We start from the raw sequence: 23456 nt of genomic DNA on the forward strand, positions 1-23456 counted from the left end.
GGAACCACCACCCCGGTCTGCCAATCCAGAGGTACCGCCCCCGATGTCCACACGATGCTGCAGAGTCTTGTCAACCAAGACAGCCCCACAGCATCCAGAGCCTTAAGGAACTCCGGGCGGATCTCATCTACCCCCGGGGCCTTGCCACCGAGGAGCTTTTTAACTACCTCAGCAACCTCAGCCCCAGAAATAGGAGAGCCCACCACAGACTCCTCAGGCACTGCTTCCTCATAGGAAGACGTGTTAGTGGGGTTGAGGAGGTCTTCGAAGTATTCCCTCCACCGATCCACAACATCCGCAGTCGAGGTCTATCCTTCCTATGTTTTGCATATTTGTAGACTGTCGCACTGATACTGGAGTTGCTTTTAATCTCATTGTACCTGTGTATAGTGACAATAAAAGGCATTCTATTCTATTCTTATTGCTCTTTTATCCTGCTCTACAACGAGCTAATGCAACAAAATGTTGTTCTTATCCGTACTGCAAAGTTCAAATTTGAATGACAATAAAAGGAAGTCTAAGTCTAAGTTCTTTCAGGGCTGTCTGTTTACCTCGGCTGGGAATTCGCCCTCTAGTGGCAGAACCAGAAGTCGCCTTTGTGGAGCCTACAAGAAAAAAGATTGATTGGCAGTCTAAAACATGGACAAGAGTCTTCATCGGGTGATTCACTGTGACTCACTCACCATACTCCTTCCGGGAATACACCGGAGACGAGTCTGTACTTGAGCTCTCTGTAACAAGACAACACCTTCAATGTCTTATTAACCCTCAATTGATCATTTGTCCAAATAATTGACGTATCAACTGATAAGTCTCGGACCGAAATCCGACTGTGACTAACCTTCAAAAACCTCATTGTGAGCCGCTGACGAGCTGGTCAGGATCTTCCTGTCCTTCAAAACAGGAGAATAGGCCAAAGCAGAGGACAAGCTTCTGTTTGCTTGCCCAGATCCTTCCGTAGTGTAGGTTTTGGTCACCGTAGAAATGGTCACAGTGCCAGCTCCTTCTCTTGCGTCGTCTCCAAGAAGACTGACCAACCCAGAAGACCCTGACCCAGCCCGAAACCTGGCTCCTGAGGTCATCGTGGAGTCAAATGGCCACCCGATGATACGGCCGGAGAAGATTCTCTGGTGCTCTTACTGGTTTGTGTCGAACTGTTTTTTTAAAACCAATGCAGACAGGAAAATATAACCTAGAAGGGAGAAGAAGATGCAAATCACGTTACTATTGATATTCACTTAGTATTACTTTCTTTAAAAACATTTATTCAGCATTTTTGAACTTTAGAAAGTTATATGGTTGAAACCGATAATGATAGCCAAAAATCATAAAAATAGATGGGAAGTTCTAAAATGCTTATTTTGAAAATGTAATTTTGGGTAGCACATATTCACCATTAATTAGTTGCTTATTAACATGCAAATTGGCTCTTAATTAGTCATTGTTAAGTACTTATTAATGCCTTATTCTGCATGGCCTTATTATACAACCAGTAAGCCATTAACTACAAACCCCGTTTCCGTATGAGTTGGGAAATTGTGTTAGATGTAAATATAAACGGAATACAATGATTTGCAAATCCTTTTCAACCCATATTCAGTTGAATGCACTACAAATACAAGATATTTGATGTTCAATCTCATAAACTTTATTTATTTTTTTTGCAAATAATCATTGTGGAGAGGGGCGTGGTTCGCGCGTTCCCTGCGGGCGGGGTGTGTGCGGAGGCCGGCCATGAAGCAGCAGACAGGTGAGTGGATGACTCAGCTGGAACGAGTTATCTAATCACCTGTTCCTTTATTAAGCAGCGTTGGAGACCATGAAAGGAGAGGGGACCTGGAAAGCAGCTGAAAAGCCACGGAAGAGTGCTGAAAAGCCGAAAAGAGAGACATTGTGAGGAGGAGGAGAGCTGAAAAGCCGACAGAGACTTGTGTGAGAATTGAATTAAAAGAATTGTAAAACGCCGACCCAAAGTGTTGTGCCCTTTCCTGTGGTCCCAGAAGAACCCGAGACAGAGACGTCTTCACAGTGGCGCCCAACAAGACGGACCACAGAAAATGTCGACAACATCCCCGCTGGAGGCGCTGGGCCAAGTGCTGGCCGAGGTGTCAACGGCAAGCCGGCAGCAGACACAGGTGCTGCAGGCATTAATGGACAGAGCAGAGGCGGTGGGAGGAATGTCCGCCATGAAACGCATGGTGGAGGGGGAGGACCCCCAGACATTCCTCGATGTCTTTGAGGCCACGGCGACATCGTGCAGGTGGCCAGAGGAGGAATGGGGCGCGAACCTGCTGCCGCTCCTGGTGGGGGAGGCGCAGCGGGCGGCGGTGAGTCTCCCGGCGTCCGCCCGCATGCAGTATACAAACTTGCGCTGTGCCATACTAGATCGGGTCGGTAGCAGCCCCGAAGACCATCGCCGGAAGTTCTGGGCCATGATGTTGGCCCTTCGTACTGGCATTCCAACTCCGAGACGCAGCAACCCGTTGGCTCCAGCCAAATGGACTGGACCCAAAACTGCTGGAGGCCATCATCCTGGAGCGATTCGTGGAGGCAATCCCGGCCAGGACCTCCGCGTGGGTACGGTACCACAGCCCCCCGGACGTCAAAGCTGCGGTGAAACTGGCGGAGGAACACCTGGCAGTACAGCGGGAGACAACAACCAAAACGGCCAAGGTACCCACCCCAGCACCCCGCCGACGACTCGCCCCGCTCTGGGGGGGGGGGTTGAAGGGAGAATCTCCGCAGTGGCAACCAAGCCAGCCTGAGCCACCCGTAGCCAGCGAACAGGTTCACCACACGGACATAAAAAAAGAACACGCACACACACACACCCAGAGACAGACGACAAAAGGGGGGACACGGGGTCATAAAATGTCTATGATTTGTGCATTGCAGGGTACCGACGCTGCGGGGAGAGGGCTTCCCTCGCAGATGGCACCTCAAACCCCAGGGCCGGTGTGCTGGAGGTGCGGACGGCCCGGGCACGTGCGCCGGGAGTGCTCCCTAATGGAGGTGGGGCAGGTGTTGCGGGTTGTCGGGCCTCCAGCACCCTCCCCCGATCGGGGGGAGATGTACTGTGTCCCGGTAAGGGTACAAGGGGATACATATCGGGCGATGGTGGATTCGGGCTGAAAACAGTCCATGATCCACCAAAACCTGGTTTGGCCCGGGGCGTTGAGGCAGGCGACACGGGTGAAAATTAGGTGTATTCATGGGGATGTGCACGAGTACCCTATGGTGCCAGTGGAAATTATATATAAGGAACAATAGCATAAAGTTAAGGTTGCCGTAAGCGCGCAACTTACGCACCCCGTAATTCTAGGGACGAATTGGCCGGGATTTAACCATTTGGTGACACAATGTGTGGGGTTGCGTTCACGGACAGTAGACGAGGGGAGTATCCGCGCGGTTCTCAGCGGCGACGCCGCTTCATCCGGGGCTGCCGAGCGGGAACCGGTGGGGGCTTCGCGGGAGGCCCCCCCGGTCCCCCGGTGGCAACCTACTGAGGACTTTCCCCTCGAGCAGTCCCGTGATGAAACCTTGCGCGAGGCCTGGGACCAGGTGGATTATATTGACGGTCAGCTGGTGCGCCCGGGGAAAGCGCGGGTATTCCCCCATTTTTCAATTATTAGGGATAGATTATACAGAGTGGGCCGTGACACTCAAACCGGGGAGGAACACACCCAGTTGTTGGTGCCAAAACACCGCCGGGAAATGGTTTTCCAGGCGGCGCATTTTAATCCCATGTCTGGCCACTTAGGGTATGATAAAACACTTAATCGGGTAATGGTCCGATTCTATTGGCCAGGCCTCCGGGCAGACGTGCGCCGTTGGTGCGCTGCCTGTCCGGACTGCCAGCTGGTGAACCCAGCGGCCACCCCAAAGGCGCCCTTGCGCCCATTACCGCTTATGGAGGTCCCGTTCGAAAGAATTGGGATGGACCTCATCGGACCATTCCACCCGAGCACACGGGGATACCGCTTTGTGTTAGTCCTGGTGGATTATGCAACGCGTTATCCCGAAGCAGTACCTTTGCGCTCCATCTCTGCCAAGAGTGTTGCGCAAGCGCTGTTTCAGGTCATCTCCCGAGTTGGAATCCCGAAAGAAATTCTGACTGACCAAGGCACGTCCTTTATGTCGCGCACGATAAAGGAACTCTACGGGTTACTGGGAATTAAAGCGATCCGCACCAGTGTATACCATCCGCAAACGGATGGGCTGGTGGAGAGATTAAATAAAACGCTGAAAACCATGATCCGTAAGTTTATGCACGAGGACAAACAGAATTGGGATAAATGGTTGGACCCCCTAATGTTTGCGATGCGGGAGGTACCCCAGGCCTCTGTTGGTTTTGCACCTTTTGAGTTGTTGTACGGCCGGAGGCCTCGCGGAGTGCTGGACGTCATTAAAGAAAGCTGGGAGGAGGGTCCAAGCTCCAGCAAGAATGAAATTCAATACGTCATGGACATGCGAGCAAAACTCCACAAGGTGGGGCACTTGTCACGTGAGAATTTGCTCCGTGCCCAAGAACGTCAGCGGCGCACGTATAACAGGGGGACCCAACTACGCAAATTCACACCGGGAGAAAAAGTACTTGTATTGCTTCCAACCTCAAACTCCAAATTACTTGCAAAGTGGCAGGGACCCTTTGAGGTCGCACGGCAAGTGGGTGATGTCGATTATGAGGTTCGGCGCTCGGACCGACGCGGAGACACTCAGATCTATCATTTGAACCTGCTGAAGGCATGGAAAGAGGCGGAGCCTGTTTCCATGGTGACAGTAGTGGGGGAGGAAGAGGAGTTGGGGCCAGAGGTCCCGCGCTCTGGCCCGGCCCCCCGGCTGTCCTGTGACGACCAGCTCACATCAGCGCAGAGGGCGGATGTGGCTGAGTTACAGCGGCGCTTCTCTGATGTGTTCTCCTCGCGGCCCGGTCGCAGGGATCTCATCCGACACCATATTGAGACCAGCCCGGGGGTTACGGTGCGGTCTCGGCCGTATCGGCTTCCCGAACACAAACGCAAAGTAGTTCGGGAGGAATTAAAAACTATGCTTGAGTTGGGGGTGATAGAAGAATCCCACAGCGCGTGGTGCAGTCCCATTGTTCTGGTTGGGAAGAAGGATGGGACTGTGCGGTTCTGTGTGGATTACCGCAGGGTGAATGAACAATCACGGTTTGACGCGTACCCAATGCCTCGGGTCGACGAGCTCCTGGATCGGCTAGGCACTGCTCAATTTTTCACGACACTGGATTTGACCAAGGGCTACTGGCAGATTCCCTTGTCACCAGAGTCCCGAGAAAAAACGGCCTTTTGCACTCCGGACGGTTTGTACCAATTTGTGACACTTCCGTTTGGCTTGTTTGGTGCGCCCGCCACGTTCTAGCGTCTCATGGACCGAGTGCTGCTCCCCCACGCTGCATACGCGGCTGCCTACCTGGATGATGTCATCATCCAGAGTAGCAGCTGGGAACAACACATGCGGCGAGTGGGGGCGGTGCTCGAGTCCCTGAGGCGGGCAGGGCTCACCGCCAACCCGGCGAAGTGCGCGGTTGGCCGGAGGGAGGTACAGTATCTGGGGTACCACTTGGGAGGGGGACAGGTGCGGCCACAGGTAGACAAAACAGTGGCAATCGCGGCCTGTCCACCCCCAAAGACGAAAAAAGAGGTGAGGCAGTTTTTGGGACTGGCGGGCTATTACCGGCGGTTCATTCCCCGGTTCGCGGACTTAACCGGCCCACTGACTGACCTCACCCGAAAGGGTGCTCCAGAACTGGTCCAGTGGACGGAGCAGTGCCAGCGGGGGTTTGAGAAGGTAAAAACAGCACTCTGCGAGGAGCCGGTGCTGCACATGCCTAATTTTGACATCCCTTTCTGTCTGCAGGCGGACGCGTCGGGCCGGGGACTGGGGGCGGTGCTGTCTCAGCGGGTGGGGGACGTCGACCGCCCCGTGCTGTATATCAGCCGGAAACTCTCGGACCGGGAGGCAAGGTACAGCACGGTGGAGAGGGAGTGCCTTGCCATCCGGTGGGCGGTCGGGGCCCTCCGCTACTACCTGTTGGGGCGTGCCTTCAGTCTCTGCTCAGACCACAAACCTCTCCAGTGGCTCCATCGCATGAAGGACGCCAACGCACGGATCACCCGGTGGTATCTGGCATTACAGCCCTATAACTTCCGGGTGGTCCACAGGCCGGGCGCGCAGATGGCCGTGGCCGATTTTCTCTCTCGGCCCGCTATAGGGGGCGGGGGGGGTGAGCGCGGCCGGACGGCTGCCCGGCCTCAAATCTGGCGGTGGAGGCATGTGGAGAGGGGCGTGGTTCGCGCGTTCCCTGCGGGCGGGGTGTGTGCGGAGGCCGGCCATGAAGCAGCAGACAGGTGAGTGGATGACTCAACTGGAACGAGTTATCTAATCACCTGTTCCTTTATTAAGCAGCGTCGGAGACCATGAGAGAAGAGGGGACCTGGAAAGCAGCTGAAAAGCAACGGAAGAGTGCTGAAAAGCCGAAAAGAGAGACATTGTGAGGAGGAGGAGAGCTGAAAAGCCGACAGAGACTGTGTGAGAATTGAATTAAAAGAATTGTAAAACGCCGACCCAAAGTGTTGTGCCCTTTCCTGTGGTCCCAGAAGAACCCGAGACAGAGACGTCTTCACAATCATTAACTTAGAATTTCATGGCTGCAACACGTGCCAAAGTAGTTGGGAAAGGGCATGTTCACCACTGTGTTACATGGCCTTTCCTTTTAACAACACTCATTAAACGTTTGGGAACTGAGGAGACACATTTTTTAAGCTTCTCAGGTGGAATTATTTCCTACTCTTGCTTGATGTACAGCTTAAGTTGTTCAACAGTCCGGGGGTCTCCGTTGTGGTATTTTAGGCTTTATAATGCGCCACACATTTTCAATGGGAGACAGGTCTGGACCAGTCTAGTACCCGCACTCTTTTACTATGAAGCCACGTTGATGTAACACGTGGCTTGGCATTGTCTTGCTGAAATAAGCAGGGGCGTCCATGGGAACGTTGCTTGGATGGCAACATATGTTGCTCCAAAACCTATATGTACCTTTCAGGATTGATGGCGCCTTCAGAGATGTGTAAGTTACCCATGTCTTGGGCACTAATACACCCCCATACCATCACAGATGCTGGCTTTTCAACTTTGCGCCTATAACAATCCGGATGGTTCTTTTCCTCTTTGGTCCGGAGGACACGACGTCCACAGTTCCCAAAAACAATTTGAAATGTGGACTCGTCAGACCACAGAACACTTTTCCACTTTGTATCAGTCCATCTTAGATGAGCTCAGGCCCAGCGAAGCCCACGGCGTTTCTGGGTGTTGTTGATAAACGGTTTTCACCTTGCATAGGAGAGTTTTATCTTGCACATACAGATGTAGCGACCAACTGTAGTTACTGACAGTGGGTTTCTGAAGTGTTCCTGAGCCCATGTGGTGATATCCTTTACACACTGATGTCGCTTGTTGATGCAGTACAGCCTGAGGGATCGAAGGTCACGGGCTTAGCTGCTTACGTGCAGTGATTTCTCCAGATTCTCTGAACCCTTTGATGATATTACAGACCATAGATGGTGAAATCCTTAAATTCCTTGCAATAGCTGCTTGAGAAAGGTTTTTCTTAAACTGTTCAACAATTTGTTCTCGCATTTGTTGACAAAGTGGTGACCCTCGCCCCATCCTTGTTTGTGAATGACTGAGCATTTCATGGAATCTACTTTTATACCCAATCATGGCACCCACCTGTTCCCAATTTGCCTGTTCACCTGTGGGATGTTCCAAATAAGTGTTTGATGAGCATTCCTCAACTTTATCAGTATTTATTGCCACCTTTCCCAACTTCTTTGTCACGTGTTGCTGGCATCAAATTCTAAAGTTAATGATTATTTGCAAAAAAGTTTGAACATCAAATATGTTGTTTTCGTAGCATATTCAACTGAATATGGGTTGAAAATGATTTGCAAATCATTGTATTCCGTTTATATTTACCTCTAACATAATTTCCCAACTCATATGGAAACGGGGTTTGTAAGAGTCTTCCCTCAATAACCTCAGAATTATTGCTTATTAGTAACCCTAACCCTTATATGATCTCCTAATGTCAAAATAACTCTAAATTTAAGTCTTTGTTACTTTAATAAGCAACTAATTAATGGTGAATATGTTCCCCATACTAAAGTGCGACCTAATTTTTTTTATAGATAATATGCAATCTGTTGTTGTGTTCCCTAATTTGAGTGTCTATAAATGAAGGTGTGGACATAATCTGGACTGGACCTGGTTTTAAGAACCCTTTAAACCAGGGGTGTCAAACGTAAGGCCCGCCAACAGGTTTTATCCGGCCCGCGAGATGAGTTTGCCAGGAATAAAAATGTACCTGAAATTTTTGAATGAAAGAAACAGCTGTTCTAAATGTGTCCACTAGATGTCGCAATAGCAATTATTTGTATCTCTGTATAAACCACATTATTTTAGTAGATCAGTCGAGGAAAATGATCTAACTACATAAATAACATCCTGTAATTTGATTTTGATATAATTTTTTGTGTATTGGTTGAAAAGTAACACCAATGAGTTGACGGATAAACATCATCAATTCATTTATTCAGAAAATATAAATAACGACAAATCAATTGTTTAAAAAAAAAAGACAAATAGCAACATTATGATTTGTTCATTTTCAGAATGTGCTTGTACTTGTCATGTCTGTGTGATCATGTTTTTGTTTGGCCATGTGCTGCTTTTTCACTCCCTTGTTTTGTCACCATAGCAACCATCAGTTTCACCTGTGTCACATTTTGAGTGACGCACCTGTTTTCACTAATCATGTCAGCAGTATTTAGGCTTGCAGTTGCCAGGCAGTCTGCCTGGCGACATGACTTCTGACATCCATCCTGTCCTTTGCTTCCTGTTGATACCACAGTCCATGCTCCATGCTTTCCAAGTAAGTTTTTGTTAGTGATGGGTTGATAAGGCGTCATGAAGCATTTCGACACATTGCAAAACTGTATTGATACTGTGTCGATACTGTGTCACTAAATACTGACATCCGCTGGACATTAAAAATCCCTACAGGCAACCTATGGACCGACTCAACTGACACTGATTTTATGACCTAGTATATACAATAATATAAACTAAGTCATTGTATTTCATTTAGGATTATTTCTAGAGATAAATGCATTAAAATGTAATATCGGAAATTATCGGTATTGTTTTTTTTTATTATCGGTATCGTTTTTTTTTTTAATCAACATAAAAAACACAAGATACACTTACAATTAGTGCACCAACCCAAAAAAACCTCCCTCCCCCATTTACACTCATTCACACAAAAGGGTTGTTTCTTTCTGTTATTAATATTGTGGTTCCTACATTATATATCAACATATATCAATACAGTCTGCAAGGGATGCAGTCCGTAAGCACACATGTATGTGCGTGCTGCTGCTCCACTAATAGTACTAACCTTTAACAGTTAATTTTACTCATTTTCATTAATTACTAGTTTCTATGTAACTGTTTTTATATTGTTTAACTCTTTTTTATTCAAGAAAATGTTTTTAATTTATTTAACTTATTTTATTTTATTAATTTTAAAAAAAAAGTACCTCATCTTCACCATACCTGGTTGTCCAAATTAGGCATAATAAAGTGTTAATTCCACGACTGTATATATTGGTTGATATCGGTATCGGTAATTAAAGAGTTGGGCAATATCGGAATATCGGCAAAAAGCCATTATCGGACATCCCTAATTATTTCATATTTTTATTTAAATAAAAATAGATTTTTATCTTTTTTAGATACAGTCAATAAATAATGTGAACATGTATCATAACATGGAAATCTAAGAGAACGTGTTGTGAATGAGGATGCTTGTGGACTGGGAATGTTTTTTTTTTGTTTTTTTTACACATTTTTGTTTAAAAAAACAGTTTTTCCAACGTATTAAATTTTAGACGATTTCTCTTCTTAGTTATTATTTCTCCGGCTGACAGCATTGAGGAGGTGGATTTGTTAATGTACGACAATTATGTCGTACAAATGAGACATTTAATTTGCAGAAAATATGAATAGTAAACTAGGAATCATTTTGAAGAGATTTTGAATTCTAATGGATCAAGTGGAAACTTTGAGAGAAGAGGATGAAACGACAAGGAAATTAACACAAATACATTTTTTTCCGATGTATGATCAAAATATTCCCACACGGCGGAAATCTTTCTTTTTACCTGAGGCTGCTCCATGATCTCCGACGACGATAAATTAGAAATGACCAACAACAGAAGTGCGACGATTCTGTTGGCAGCAGCATCTCGTTGACAGATGCGCTTCCTTATAAAAACACAGTTTGGCGCACAGGCGTCAGTGCGACACAGTTGGCGTATCGGTCACGTGACCCAAACAGCTCATGATCGGTCACGTGACTTTCTAAAAGCGGTACGCGCACCGACACACGGTTTTGCTGTATGAGCTCGACGCATGCGCCGATGCACCGGTGTTGCCGGACCCATCACTAGGCGTCATGAAGCGTTTCGACACATTGCAAAACTGTATTGATACTGTGTCACTAAATACTGACATCTGCTGGACATTAAAAATCCCTACAGGCAACCTATGGACCGACTCAACTGACACTGATTTGATGACCTAGTACAGGGGTCACCAACCTTTTTGAAGCCAAAAACTACTTCTTGGGTACTGATTAATGCGAAGGGCTACCAGTTTGATACACACTTAAATAAATAAATATATTGTCATTTGTAAGTTACACGTAAGTGTGATTTAAACAAGAATAGCTAAATAAATAAATTTATATATTTTAAAAAATGGGTATTTCTGTCTGTCATTCCGTCGTACATTTTTTTTCCTTTTACGGAAGGTTTTTTGTAGAAAATAAATGATGAAAAAAACACTTAATTGAACGGTTTAAAAGAGGAGAAAACACGAAAAAAATTAAAATAAAATTTTGAAACATAGTTTATCTTCAATTTCGACTCTTTAAAATTCAAAATTCAACCGACAAAAAGAAGAGGAAAAACTAGCTAATTTGAATCTTTTTGAAAAAATTAAAAAAAGAATTTATGGAACATCATTAGTCATTTATCCTGATTAAGATACATTTTAGAATTTTGATGACATGTTTTATATTGGTTAAAATCCAATCTGCACTTTGTTAGAATATTTAACAAATTGGACCAAGCTATATTTCTAACAAAGACAAATCAGTATTTCTTCTAGATTTTCCAGAGCAAAAATTTTAAAAGAAATTCAAAATACTTTGAAATAAGATTTAAATTTGATTCTACAGATTTTCTAGATTTGCCAGAATAATTTTTTTGAATTTTAATCATAGTAAGTTTGAAGAAATATTTCACAAATATTCTTTGTCGAAAAACCAGAAGCTAAAATATTTATTATTCTTTACAATGAAAAAAAAAAAAATTACTTGAACATTGATTTAAATTGTCAGGAAAGAAGAGGAAGAAATTTAAAAGGTAAAAAGGTATATTTGTTTAAAAATCCTAAAATCATTTTTAAGGTTGTATTTTTTCTCTAAAATTGTATTTCTAAAAGTAATAAGAAGCAAAGTAAAAAATAAATGAATTTATTTAAACATCCATCCATTTTCTACCGCTTATTCCAAGTGAAGACCAAGTCTTTAAAATATTTTCTTGGATTTTCAAATTCTATTTGAGTTTTGTCTCTTTTAGAATTAAAAATGTCGAGCAAAGCGAGACCAGCTTGCTAGTAAATAAGTAAAATTTAAAAATAGAGGCAGCTCACTGGTAAGTGCTGCTCTTTGAGCTATTTTTAGAACAGGCAAGCGGGCGACTGATCTGGTCCTTACGGGCTACCTGGTGCCCGCGGGCACCGCATTGGTTACCCCTGCCCTAGTATATACAATAATATAAACCAAGTCATTGTATTTCATTTAGGGTTATTTCATATCTTCATTTAAATAAAAATATATTTTTGTCTTTTTTTAGATACAGTCAATAAATAATGTGAACATGTATCATAACATGGAAATCTAAGAGAACGTGTTGTGGATGATTGTGGACTGGGAATTTTTCTAATTTTATTTTTTTACACATTTTTATTAAAAAAAATAAAAATATTGTAGCTGAGATAGGCTCCAGCGCCCCCCGCGACCCCAAAGGGAATAAGCGGTAGAAAATGGATGGATGGAAAATAAAAAGTTTTTCCCGACGTATTACATTTTAGATGATTTCTCTTAGTTATTATTTCTCCGGCTGTAGAAAAGACACGCTCACAGGGCACAGAGGAGGCGTCAGTGCGACACAGTTGGCGTATCGGTCACGTGACCAAAACAGCTCATGATCGGTCACGTGACTTTCTAAAAGCGCACCGACACAGGGTTGCTCTATGAGCTCGACGCATGCGCCGATGCATCGGTGTTGCCGGACCCATCACTAGTGTTGACGTTCTTTTGTTTCATAGCCAAGTTTGTTCTGCGCCTTTTGTTTGCACCCTTTTTTTGGTAGTTTATAGTGTGAAAATAAGAATGTTTTTAACCTGCACGTCTTGTCCACTCCAACCTTCCTTGCAACTCGGGAAAACGAACAACCCACAGACCACGTCTTGACAGTACTATTTTTAATCAAAGAAAACAATCTGAAGTTGTCTTTGTTTTTAAGTTATCGTGCCGTGTTTTTTTACCAATCCGGCCTACTTGGGAGGAGATTTTTCTCCACGTGGCTCCCAATCTAAAATGAGTTTGACACCCCTGATTTAAATAATCTAATTTCATTGACAACCTGGTCAGGTGAAGATAATGTCCTTTTATTTTTTATTTTTTATTTTATTTTTATTTTTTTTATATAAAATACTGTCTGTTCTTTTAATTTTTTTTAATTTTTATTTGTTTGATATTCATTGTAAAGTTCAGCTGTTTTTTCAGTGGGGCCCTGGCTCCACTGCAAGCATGAATTAATAAAGTCAAGTATTTTAAAAAAAACAGTTGTCTTTGTTTTTAAGTTATCGTGCCGTGATTTTTTTACCAGTCCAGCCTACTTGGGAGGAGATTTTTCTCCACGTGGCTCCTGATCTAAAATGAGTTTGACACCCCTGCTTTAAATAATCTAATTTCATTGACAACCTGGTCTGGTGATAATAATGTCCTTTATTTTTATTTTTATTTTTATTTATTTTTTTATTTTATTTTATTTTAATATAAAATACTGTCTGGTCTTTTAATTTTTGTTTGTTTGATATTCATTGTAAAGTTCAGCTGTTTTTTCAGTGGGGACCTGGCTCCACTGCAAGCACGAATTAATAAAGTCAAGTATTTTAAAAAAAACAGTTGTCTTTGTTTTTAAGTTATCGTGCCGTGATTTTTTTACCAGTCCAGCCTCCTTGGGAGGAGATTTTTCTCCACGTGGCCCCCGATCTAAAATGAGTTTGACACCCCTGATTTAAATAATCTTATTTCATTGACAACCTGGTCTGGTGAAGATAATGTACTTTATTTTTATTTATTTTATTTTAATATTTTTTTTATTTTTTATATAAAATACTGTCTGTTCTTTTAATTTTTTTAATTTTTGTTTGTTTGATGTTCAGCTGTTTTTTCAGTGGGGCCCTGGCTCCACTGCAAGCATGAATGAATAAAGTCAAGTATTTAAAAAAACATTTTCTTGAACAAAAAAGAAACCAAAATAAAATAACAGTCACATAGAAACATGTAATTAATGGAAATTAGTAATATTAACTGTTAAAAGTTAGTACTATTAGTGGACCAGCAGCACAATTGCAAAACATTTTGTTTCATCTGACCACAGAACTTTCCTCCAGAAGGTCTTATCTTTGTCCATGTGATGTCAGATGAAACAAAAATTGAGCTGTTTGGCCACAACACCCAGCAAAATGTTTGGAGAAGAAATGGTGAGGCCTTTAATCCCAGGAACACCACACCTACCGTCAAGCATGGTGGTGGTAGTATTATGCTCTGGGCCTGTTTTGCTGCCAATGGAACTGGTGCTTTACAGAGAGTAAATGGGACAATGAAAAAGGAGGATTACCTCCCAAATTCTTCAGGACAATTTAAAATCCTCAGCCCGGAGGTTGGGTCTTGGGCACAGGTGGGTGTTCCAACAGGACAATGACCCCAAACAAACGTCAAAAGTGGTAAAGGAATGGCTAAATCAGGCTAGAATTAAGGTTTTGGAATGGCATTCCTAAAGTCCTGACTTAAACACGTGGACAATGCTGAAGAAACAAGTCCATGTCAGAAAAACAACACATTTAGCTGAACTGCACCAATTTTGGTGGTCAAAAATTCAAGCAGAAGCTTGTGGATGGCTACCAAAAGTGCCTTATTGCAGTGAAACTTGCCAAGGGACCAGTGACGTGCAGTCACTAGAGGCAGGTGAGGCCCCGCCTCACCTGCCGTCATGGAAAGAAAAAAAATGTAAAAAGAAAAAAAAATAATTAAATTGTTATATGTATCCAGTGATTATACTATAAAGTTATTTTCCATTTAACTTCACCAGTTTTAGATTATTTTTATTCAAAATCGCTGAATTTTCACATTTGCCGTTCAAATACTGAGAAAAGACGGTGTGGTGAACAACAGCCAGTGGAGGCACGTCACTCAGTGCCTCAACATGGATTCCGGACTCGGCTAACTGCTGGCCTGCTATGCAGTGAGACTGTATTGCTATATGAACTATATTATACATTTCCATAGTTTAGTTAGCTGAGGTATATAATGTACAGTGTATTTTGTCAACAACTGTATGTGTGTAACTTATTTCTTGTGCTGAGCGATCATAAAACGGCTGCAAAAGACGCACTGGCTGAGGCTCCAGTAGCCCCGCCTCCAGCACCCTCGCCGTAGAATTGTTATATCAACTAAAGCCCACACTTAAACGTTCCACGTGCAAGATTGAATCTATTTAAAAAAATTATTTCATAAGAAGCCAAAAAGTGCAAAAACAATAATGTTTGTGTTGGAGGAGTTGTGAATGACTGTAGGGCCACAACATTAGGTACACCTGCAGACTGCAGGTGTATCTAATTCACAACTCCTCCAACACGAACATTATTGTTTTTGCACTTTTTGGCTTCTTATTAAATAACTTTTGTAACCTATTTTCATGGGCTTTCCTCTTTGTGATGTTAAGTTCCTGTTATGCGCTGTTATACAGTATATGCCTTGAGCTCTTATTTTGAAGGCGCTAAGAGCGGAAGTGATGTCACGTTGCGGAGGTTTTTGAAAGAAGGTAAATAAAGTGGTCCTCGTGTAAACTGGAGCCTCCGTGCTTGTTATTTTGTAGTTTCATACAGTATAGGCGACATTTATAAACCCTCGGTTACACTTTTTTAAATAGATTCAATCTTGCACGTGGAAAGTTTGTGAGGGCTTTAGTTGCGGCGCATGGACTTAATTTCTAAGTAAAGGTAAGACCATAATAACGTTTTTTTTATTAAATGTGCTTTTTTGTGTGCTACAGTTTGTATGTGTAAAGTTAAAGTTAAGTTAAAGTACCAATGATTGTCACACACACACTAGGTGTAATGAAATTTGTCGTCTGCATTTGACCCATCCCCTTGTTCACCCCCTGGGAGGTGAGGGGAGCAGTGGGCAGCAGCGGCGCCGCGCCTGGGAATAAGTTTTGGTGATTTAACCCCCAATTCCAACCCTTGATGCTGAGTGCCAAGCAGGGAAGAATGCTGGTATGAGCTTTTAAACATAACCCGTTAACTGCTGCCAATCAAATGGTGAATAAGATACTCTTTAGGGTTCATATGTTTGTAAATCTGACTGTGATGAAGTCAGTGCCTCACCAGCCATCAACCTCACCGCACGTCACTGCAAGGGACATTTAAGCAAATATTAACATTGCTGTATGTATACTTTTGACCCAGCAGATTTGCTCACATTTTCAGTAGATCCATAATAAATTCATAAAAGAACCAAACTTCATGAATGTTTTTTGTGCCCCAATGATTGGAAACTCAAGACAGCCATGACATTATGTTCTTTACAAGTGTATGTCAACTTTTGACCACGACTGTATATTGTAGGAACCACTAACTGTAAGTGTATCTTGAGGGTTTTTTTTATGTTGATTTAATAATAAAAAAAATCACGTTTTTTTCCCCTTACATTTACTTATTCAGTTTTGGATTCCAACTTGGCCCTGGGTATTAAAATGACTAATTGTCTATTCATTTCAAACCAGTTCAAACCAGTTTGAACCAGCACTGACAACATTATCAGTGATGTTTGAGAGGATCTATTTTTTTTGTTTAGATAATTGTTGGATCGCCCGTCTGGTGTGCCTCAACATGTTCAAGCCTCCCCAATTCGCTGCCAAATTCATTACGCACTCATGAGACAAATATTCTAACATTCTGGGTGTGAACTTCTTTAATTGCCCACCAAAAGTGACTTTTGTGTAAATAAGTATTTGATCACATCCTAAGTCTGGAAGTTCCCACCCTTACAAAGGTACTTGAACAGTCTGGAACGTTTATACTGGCTTTATTGTAACTAGGGATGTAACATTACTCTTTCGATACAATACCGATATTGATATGATACGATATTAGTTTCATACATACTTTTATTATTCAGTAGTGTGGAATGTTAGAAAAGTTTTGATGAAGTGAAATAAGTCAAATAGAGAACAATGATAGGTATGAAAAACATCTGGGAAGGATTTATGCTGTCTTTACGTTGAAATTAAGTGTTGATTATTCGTTAGGTTAGGTCAGGGGTCGGCAACCCAAAATGTTGAAAGAGCCATATTGGACCAAAAATACAAAAAAGAAATCTGTCTGGAGCCGCAAAAAATTAAAAGCCATATTACATACAGATAGTGTCTCATGAGATATAAATTGAATTAAGAGGACTTAAAGGAAACTAAATGAGCTCAAATATAGCTACAAATGAGGCATAATGATGCAATATGTACATATAACTAGCCTGAATAGCATGTTAGCATCGATTAGCTGGCAGTCATGCAGTGACTAAATATATCTGATTAGCACTCCACACAAGTCAATAACATCAACAAAACTCACCTTTGTGCATTCACGCACAACGTTAAAAGTTTGGTGGATAAAATGAGACAGAAAAAGAAGTGGCATAAAACACGTTCTAGAAAGTCTGAAAACGTTATATAAGTAAGCAAACTAAGGTGAGTTCAAGGACCGCCAAAATTAGTAGAACAAAACGGCGCTCGCCAAATACTTGAATCAGTGAAGCATTATTGGATAATGGCTTTTTGCCGATATCCAATATTCCGATATTGTCCAACTCTTTAATTACCAATACCGATATCAACCGATACCGATATCAACCGATATATACAGCAGTGGAATTAACACATTATTATGCCTAATTTGGACAACCAGGTATGATGAAGATAAGGTACTTTAAAAAAAAATAAAATAAATTAAGATAAATAAATTAAAAACATTTTCTTGAATAAAAAAGAAAGTAAAACAACATAAAAACAGTTACATAGAAACTAGTAATGAATGAAAATTAGTCAAATGAAGTGTTAAAGGTTAGTACTATTAGTGGAGCAGCAGCACGCACAATCATGTGTGCTTACGGACTGTATCCCTTGCAGACTGTATTGATATATATTGATATATAATGTAGGAACCAGAATATTAATAATAGAAAGAAACAACCATTTTGTGTGAATGAGTGTGAATGGGGAGGAAGTTTTTTTGGGTTGGTGCACTAATTGTAAGTGTATCTTGGGTTTCTTATGTTGATTTAATTTAAAAAAAAAACCCAAAAAAAAACGATACAGATAAAAAAAAAACGATACCGATAATTTCCGATACTACATTTGAGCGCATTTATCGGCCCATATTATCGTACATCTTTAATGTTTAATATAAACAGTGTGCTTTATAACAATTAGGGAGGTTTGTGTCATGTTTGTCCGCCTACAGAAACCATATTAAAACCAAAAATATTTTTTTCCCCCTCATCTTTTTCCATTTTTCATACATTTTTGAAAAAGCTCCAGAGAGCCACTAGAGCGGCGCTAAAGAGCCGCATGCGGCTCTAGAGCCGCGGGTTGCCGACCCCCGGGTTAGGTTAAAAAATGTATGGAAATGGGGGAAAAAATGGGGTGAAAAAAATGTTTTTTGTTGTGATATGGTTTCTGTAGGAGGACAAACACGACACAAACCTTCCTAATTGTTAAAAAGCCCACTGTTTTAATACGTATTTGGCCAGCGCCGTTTTGTCCTACTAATTTCAGCGGCCTGTGAACGCACCGTTGTGAAATTCAACAGTTTGTTTACATATATAACTTTCTCCGACGCTGCCACGGAAAGACGGGTTTTATGCCACTCCTTCTTTGTCTCATTTTGTCCACCAAATGTTTTATGCTGTGGTAAGCTTTGTTGATGTTACTGACTACATCAGGCACATTTGGTCTAATCGAGCTAATCGATGCTAACATGCTATTTAGGCTAGCTGTATGTACATATTGCATCATTATTAGTTAAGTTAAGTACCAATGATTGTCACACACACACACACTAGGTGTGGTGAAATGTGTCCTCTGCATTTGACCCATCCCCTTGTTCAGCCCCTGGGAGGTGAGGGGAGCAGTGAGCAGCAGCAGTTGCCGCGCTCGGGAATCAGTTTTGGTGATTTAACCCCCAATTTCAACCCTTGATGCTGAGGACTTTGGGAAGGCCATTCTAAAACCTTAATTCTAGCCTGATTTAGCCATTCCTTTACCACTTTTGACATGTGTTTTTTGGTCGTTGTCCTGTTGGAACACCCAACTGCGCCCAAGACCCAACCTCCGGGCTGATGATTTTAGGTTGTCCTGAAGAATTTGGAGGTAATGCTCCTTTTTCATTGTCCCATTTACTCTCTGTAAAGCGCCAGTTCCATTGGCAGCAAAACAGGCCCAGAGCATAATACTACCACCACCATGCTTGACAGTAGGAATGGCGTTCCTGGGATTAAAGGCCTCACTTTTTCTCCTCCAAACATATTGCTGGGTATTGTGGCCAAACAGCTCAATATTTGTTTCATCTGACCACAGAACTTTCCTCCAGAAGGTCTTATCTTTATCCATGTGATGACTGTGTGTAATATTGGCTGCATTTCTGATAGTTCTCCAAGCGCCATGTTGTTCCAGACCACAGCAAACGTTACCCAGCTTGCAAAGATTGTAATAAATCCGTTAGAAGAAGACATCCTGCCGTTTCCTTTTAACTTGGACACACACATCTATACCTTTGGCCATTCTAAGACAGTCATTTCCAGGAGTTACCTCACCTTCTGAGAAGTGTTACTAATGATTTCCAATGTTGTAAAAATGTGTAGAATAAATATTACATTTCAACGTTTCTGTCAACGAAGATTTGCGTCAGCCTGAGACACATAGTCATTTTGATAGTAGGCTATTACAGCTAATATAGACACTTAGGTCATGTGTTGTCTTCATTATAACACTTATATAAGACGTTTAAAGTCATTTTGATAGTAGACTATTATAACTAATATAGACACTTACATCATGCTTCATTAAAACACTTTTATAAGACTTTTATTTTTTTGCGGCTCGAGACCGATTACTTTTTTTGTATTTTTGGTCCAATATTGCTCTTTCAATGTTTTGGGCTGCCGACCCCTGGGTTAGGCTCATGACGCAGTAAGTTGAAAGATGCGGACACTTTTGTTACTGGATGCTTTCCAATGCGCTTCTGTCTTGTAGACTTTGTACGTGTAAGTAATGTGCAAATATAATTATTTGATACTTGTTTATATTGACAAATGTGCTGTTTTAGACCGCAACATTGCTCAGTTCAGGATTTATTACACGTGTCTAGCGTGTGCGCTTAGCTGTTGTGTAGCTGCTAGCTCCTAGTAGCATATAGCCTAGCATGTTTGCCTTTTGGAGATGTTAACTGGCTGTCCGGCTTTGCAAATATAAACACGCTGCAGGACTGCTTGTATCAGAGTTTATATCGGGGATTTTAGATGCAAGTCGATATAATCCAATACTTGTATGTATGTATGTATGTATATATATATATATATATATATATATATATATATATATATATAATAGAAAAATAATTCACAAAAAATGATGAAATAACATTTTTAATTGTAATCGTATCAGATTGAGGTAAGGCCGGTGGTTAGCATATACTGTAGGTTGCACAGTCGGGAGATCTGCATGGGAAATCTATTTTTTAATCTCCATTTGGACCTTTCTATGTGTGTGGGGGGAGGGGATTTTATTCGAGTACTCTGGGTTCCTCCCACATGCATGCTTGTTAGGTTAATTGAAGACTCTAAATCAGGGGTGTGCAAACTTTTTGCCCAGGGGGTGCCCATCCGTCCATCCATTTTCTACCGCTTGTCCCTATCGGGGTCGGCGGGGGGGGGGGTCCGCTGGAGCCTATCTCAGCTGCACATGGGCGGAAGGTGGTGTACACCCTGGACAAGTCGTCACCTCTTCACAGGCCCGGGTGGGGGGCATTGGGCTAAAAAAAATTTGGACGGGGCCAAAAGCCCACTGCATGTAAAGTAGCTATATTTACATATACAGTATGTGTGTGTATTAGAGATGCGCGGATAGGCAATTATTTCATACGCAATCGCATCACAAAAGTCGTCAACCATCCGCATCCACCCGAACTAACATTTAATCAAAACCGCACCCGCCCGCACCCGCCCGTTGTTATATATCTAATATAGACGATGCAAGGCATTAGTGAGGTTATAAAGCTTTTGCCTGTTAAAGAAAGGAGACTGATCCAATGCAGCAGAGACATTCAATGCGTGCCACGCTGTCATGGCCCAGACGCACACCAGTGCGCAATCATCTGGGAGCCGCGCTGAGCGCACCTCCAAGCGCGCTCGCGCCACTCAAACTGCTGCAGGCAGCTGCGTTCTATCTTGTTTTAACATCCTGTGGCACTCTTCTGGGATCACGGCGGACGAAACTGCTCATGCTCAGGGTGTTTGTGGAGGTTCGGGGTTTTGCACAAATGTGATGCACCATGTTAGATGTCCCGGTTTTGTGACTGTCGTAGACATAAACAGCGTCGCAGCTCTTGCAAATCACGTAGCCAGCATTTCTATCATCCTGATTTACAACCTCATAAAAACGAGTCCACGCTGAACTTTTCTGGCCTTTTTTTTCCCCTGGTCTTTAGTATTCCCTTTTTTGGTTTGTCGCGTACAACGTTTGCTGCCGGCGTCGCCATCTCTTTTTTTTTTCTTCTTCTGTTGTGGCATGCTGCAGGTGCCTGCTCGTTTTTCGTATGTGGGTAACAACATTTAACTATGTATATATATTTCCGAATTGGTTTAACTGCCACCCGCCTGAATCTATTTAAAATCAATTTTTTTTAAATTTCAACCGCCCGACTCCGCGGTTGTGTCCGCAAACCGCGCATCTCTAGTGTGTGTGTGTATATATATATATATATCCATCCATCCATTTTCTACCGCTTATTCCCATTGGGGTCGCGGGGGGCGCTGGAGCCTATCTCAGCTACAATCGGGTGGAAGGCGGTGTACACCCTGGACAAGTCGCCACCTCATTGCAGGGCCAACACAGATAGACAGACAACATTCACACTCACATTCACACACTAGGGCCAATTTAGTGTTGCCAATCAACTTATCCCCAGGTGCATGTCTTTGGAAGTGGGAGGAAGCCGGAGTACCCGGAGGGAACCCACACAGTCACGGGGAGAACATGCAAACTCCACACAGAAAGATCCCGAGCCCGGGATTGAACCCAAGACTACTCAGGACCTTCGTATTGTGAGGCAGATGCACTAACCCCTCTGCCACCGTGAATATATATATATATATATATATATACATATATATATATATATATATATATAATTGTTTTTTTTTGTAATTTTTTTTATGTATTTTTTTTACATTATTTATTTTTATTTTATTAATTTTTTTAGGTGCACATACTATATTAATATAATGGATATATAACTAATAATTGAATATTAAGATCAAGTGAAAGTTGGACTACTGCCTCCTTTAAAATTTTGTAATCAAGCAGCTAAAATGCACCAGACATGGATAAGTGTGAAAATAGTGTTTTGCATATTTCCCATAATGGCTTGCAATGGATGTAATTCGGATTTTTTTATGGTGCATACTGCAATATCCACAAATTGTGTTGTTTGTGTTATGTGTGACCATGTCTGTTGGTATTTGTGTTGTTTCAGGGTTTTTTTTTTGCACCATGACTAGAGAATGTTATTTGCATTAGGTCATATAAGTAAATGCAATGCATTATAGTGTACCACTAGATTGCAAATAATCAGCTGCATAAGGTTTGTCTTTTAAATGGAATTAAAATCTCCCTATGGCCAGATTCCTTATTAAACTCTTGACAAATTGACGCACACCGGTCGTAGTTTGGACACTCCATCTGTAAATTGTCCACAGGTATGAATCTGGGTGTGAATGATTGTTAGTCTATATGTACCCTACAATTGGCTGGTGACGTTCTAAATACATTTTTTAACATTATGGGACCCCTCTAGACATGAAATAACTGGCTGAGCCAAGCAAGGGGGCCACGATACTGATTGGTCTGGTCTCATCTCCTGGCCAATACTATTGTAGTTGTATTATATTTTTAGTTTATAAGCCATTTTTATTCTAAAATATGCTAAATGTAGGCCAGTGTTAAAATATGTGTTAAAAAAAAATTAGTGATTGGGTGAAGCCACAAACTTCAAAGCAAAATATGGCCGAGGGATGACTTTATTCCCCAAATATATTTGATACTAATCATACGTCACATAAAATGTAGATTCATTCCTGCAATACAAATCAAAACGTCATAATAAACTCATGTTATCATAACCCAGTGCTTCTCAATTATTTTCTCTTACAATGAAGAAAATATTTTGTGCCCCTCTCACTCTCCACCGCGATTATAAATAGTATCATTTGTCTATAGAATTGCTGTAAGTACACCTCCGCATAACATTGTATCCTTGTTAACAATAAAGACAACATATGTGTACACGTTAGGTCAGGAAAAAACACAGAGGCTATTTCATCCCCAAAAACACAGAGGCTATATCATCCCCACAAGCCTGTTTCGCAGGTTTCCCTGCTCTTCAATCAGAATCAGAAATACTTTATTAATCCCCGAGGGGAAATGAACATTTTCAGCACAATCCCATTCAAGGTCAGACAAACATTACAGGGAGACAGAACAGGATCGCTGACTGGTCTGCCAACTTAGAAAAAAGTTGAGATACAGGTAAACAGTGGGAGGGGGGGTTCGGGGGCTGAGAAAAAAAATTAAAATATTGGTCTAAGCCTGGGCCCCTGGAGAGAGGGTCCAGACTGACTCCAAGGGAAAAAACAACTAATTCAAATCCCCTGAAGAGCAGGGAAACCTGCGAAACAGGCTTGTGGG

At 42.3% G+C, this 23456-nt stretch overlaps 1 protein-coding gene across 2 annotated transcripts in view; it reads right to left on the reverse strand.

Moving 5' to 3' along the window:
* LOC133617280 (uncharacterized) overlaps positions 1-23456 on the reverse strand; it is a 105654-nt gene that overhangs the window by 74574 nt on the left and 7624 nt on the right. For both annotated transcript variants that reach the window (XM_061977197.2, XM_061977198.2), the window contains exons 2-4: positions 842-1192; positions 684-731; positions 552-605 (exon numbers count right to left, since the gene is read on the reverse strand). In XM_061977197.2, coding sequence (XP_061833181.2) covers positions 552-605; positions 684-731; positions 842-1082 — 343 coding nt within the window. In that variant the 5' untranslated portion in view covers positions 1083-1192. The remainder of the gene's footprint in view (positions 1-551; positions 606-683; positions 732-841; positions 1193-23456) is intronic.

Source organism: Nerophis lumbriciformis, linkage group LG16 (assembly GCF_033978685.3).
Source record: "Nerophis lumbriciformis linkage group LG16, RoL_Nlum_v2.1, whole genome shotgun sequence".
Taxonomy (NCBI): domain Eukaryota; kingdom Metazoa; phylum Chordata; class Actinopteri; order Syngnathiformes; family Syngnathidae; genus Nerophis; species Nerophis lumbriciformis.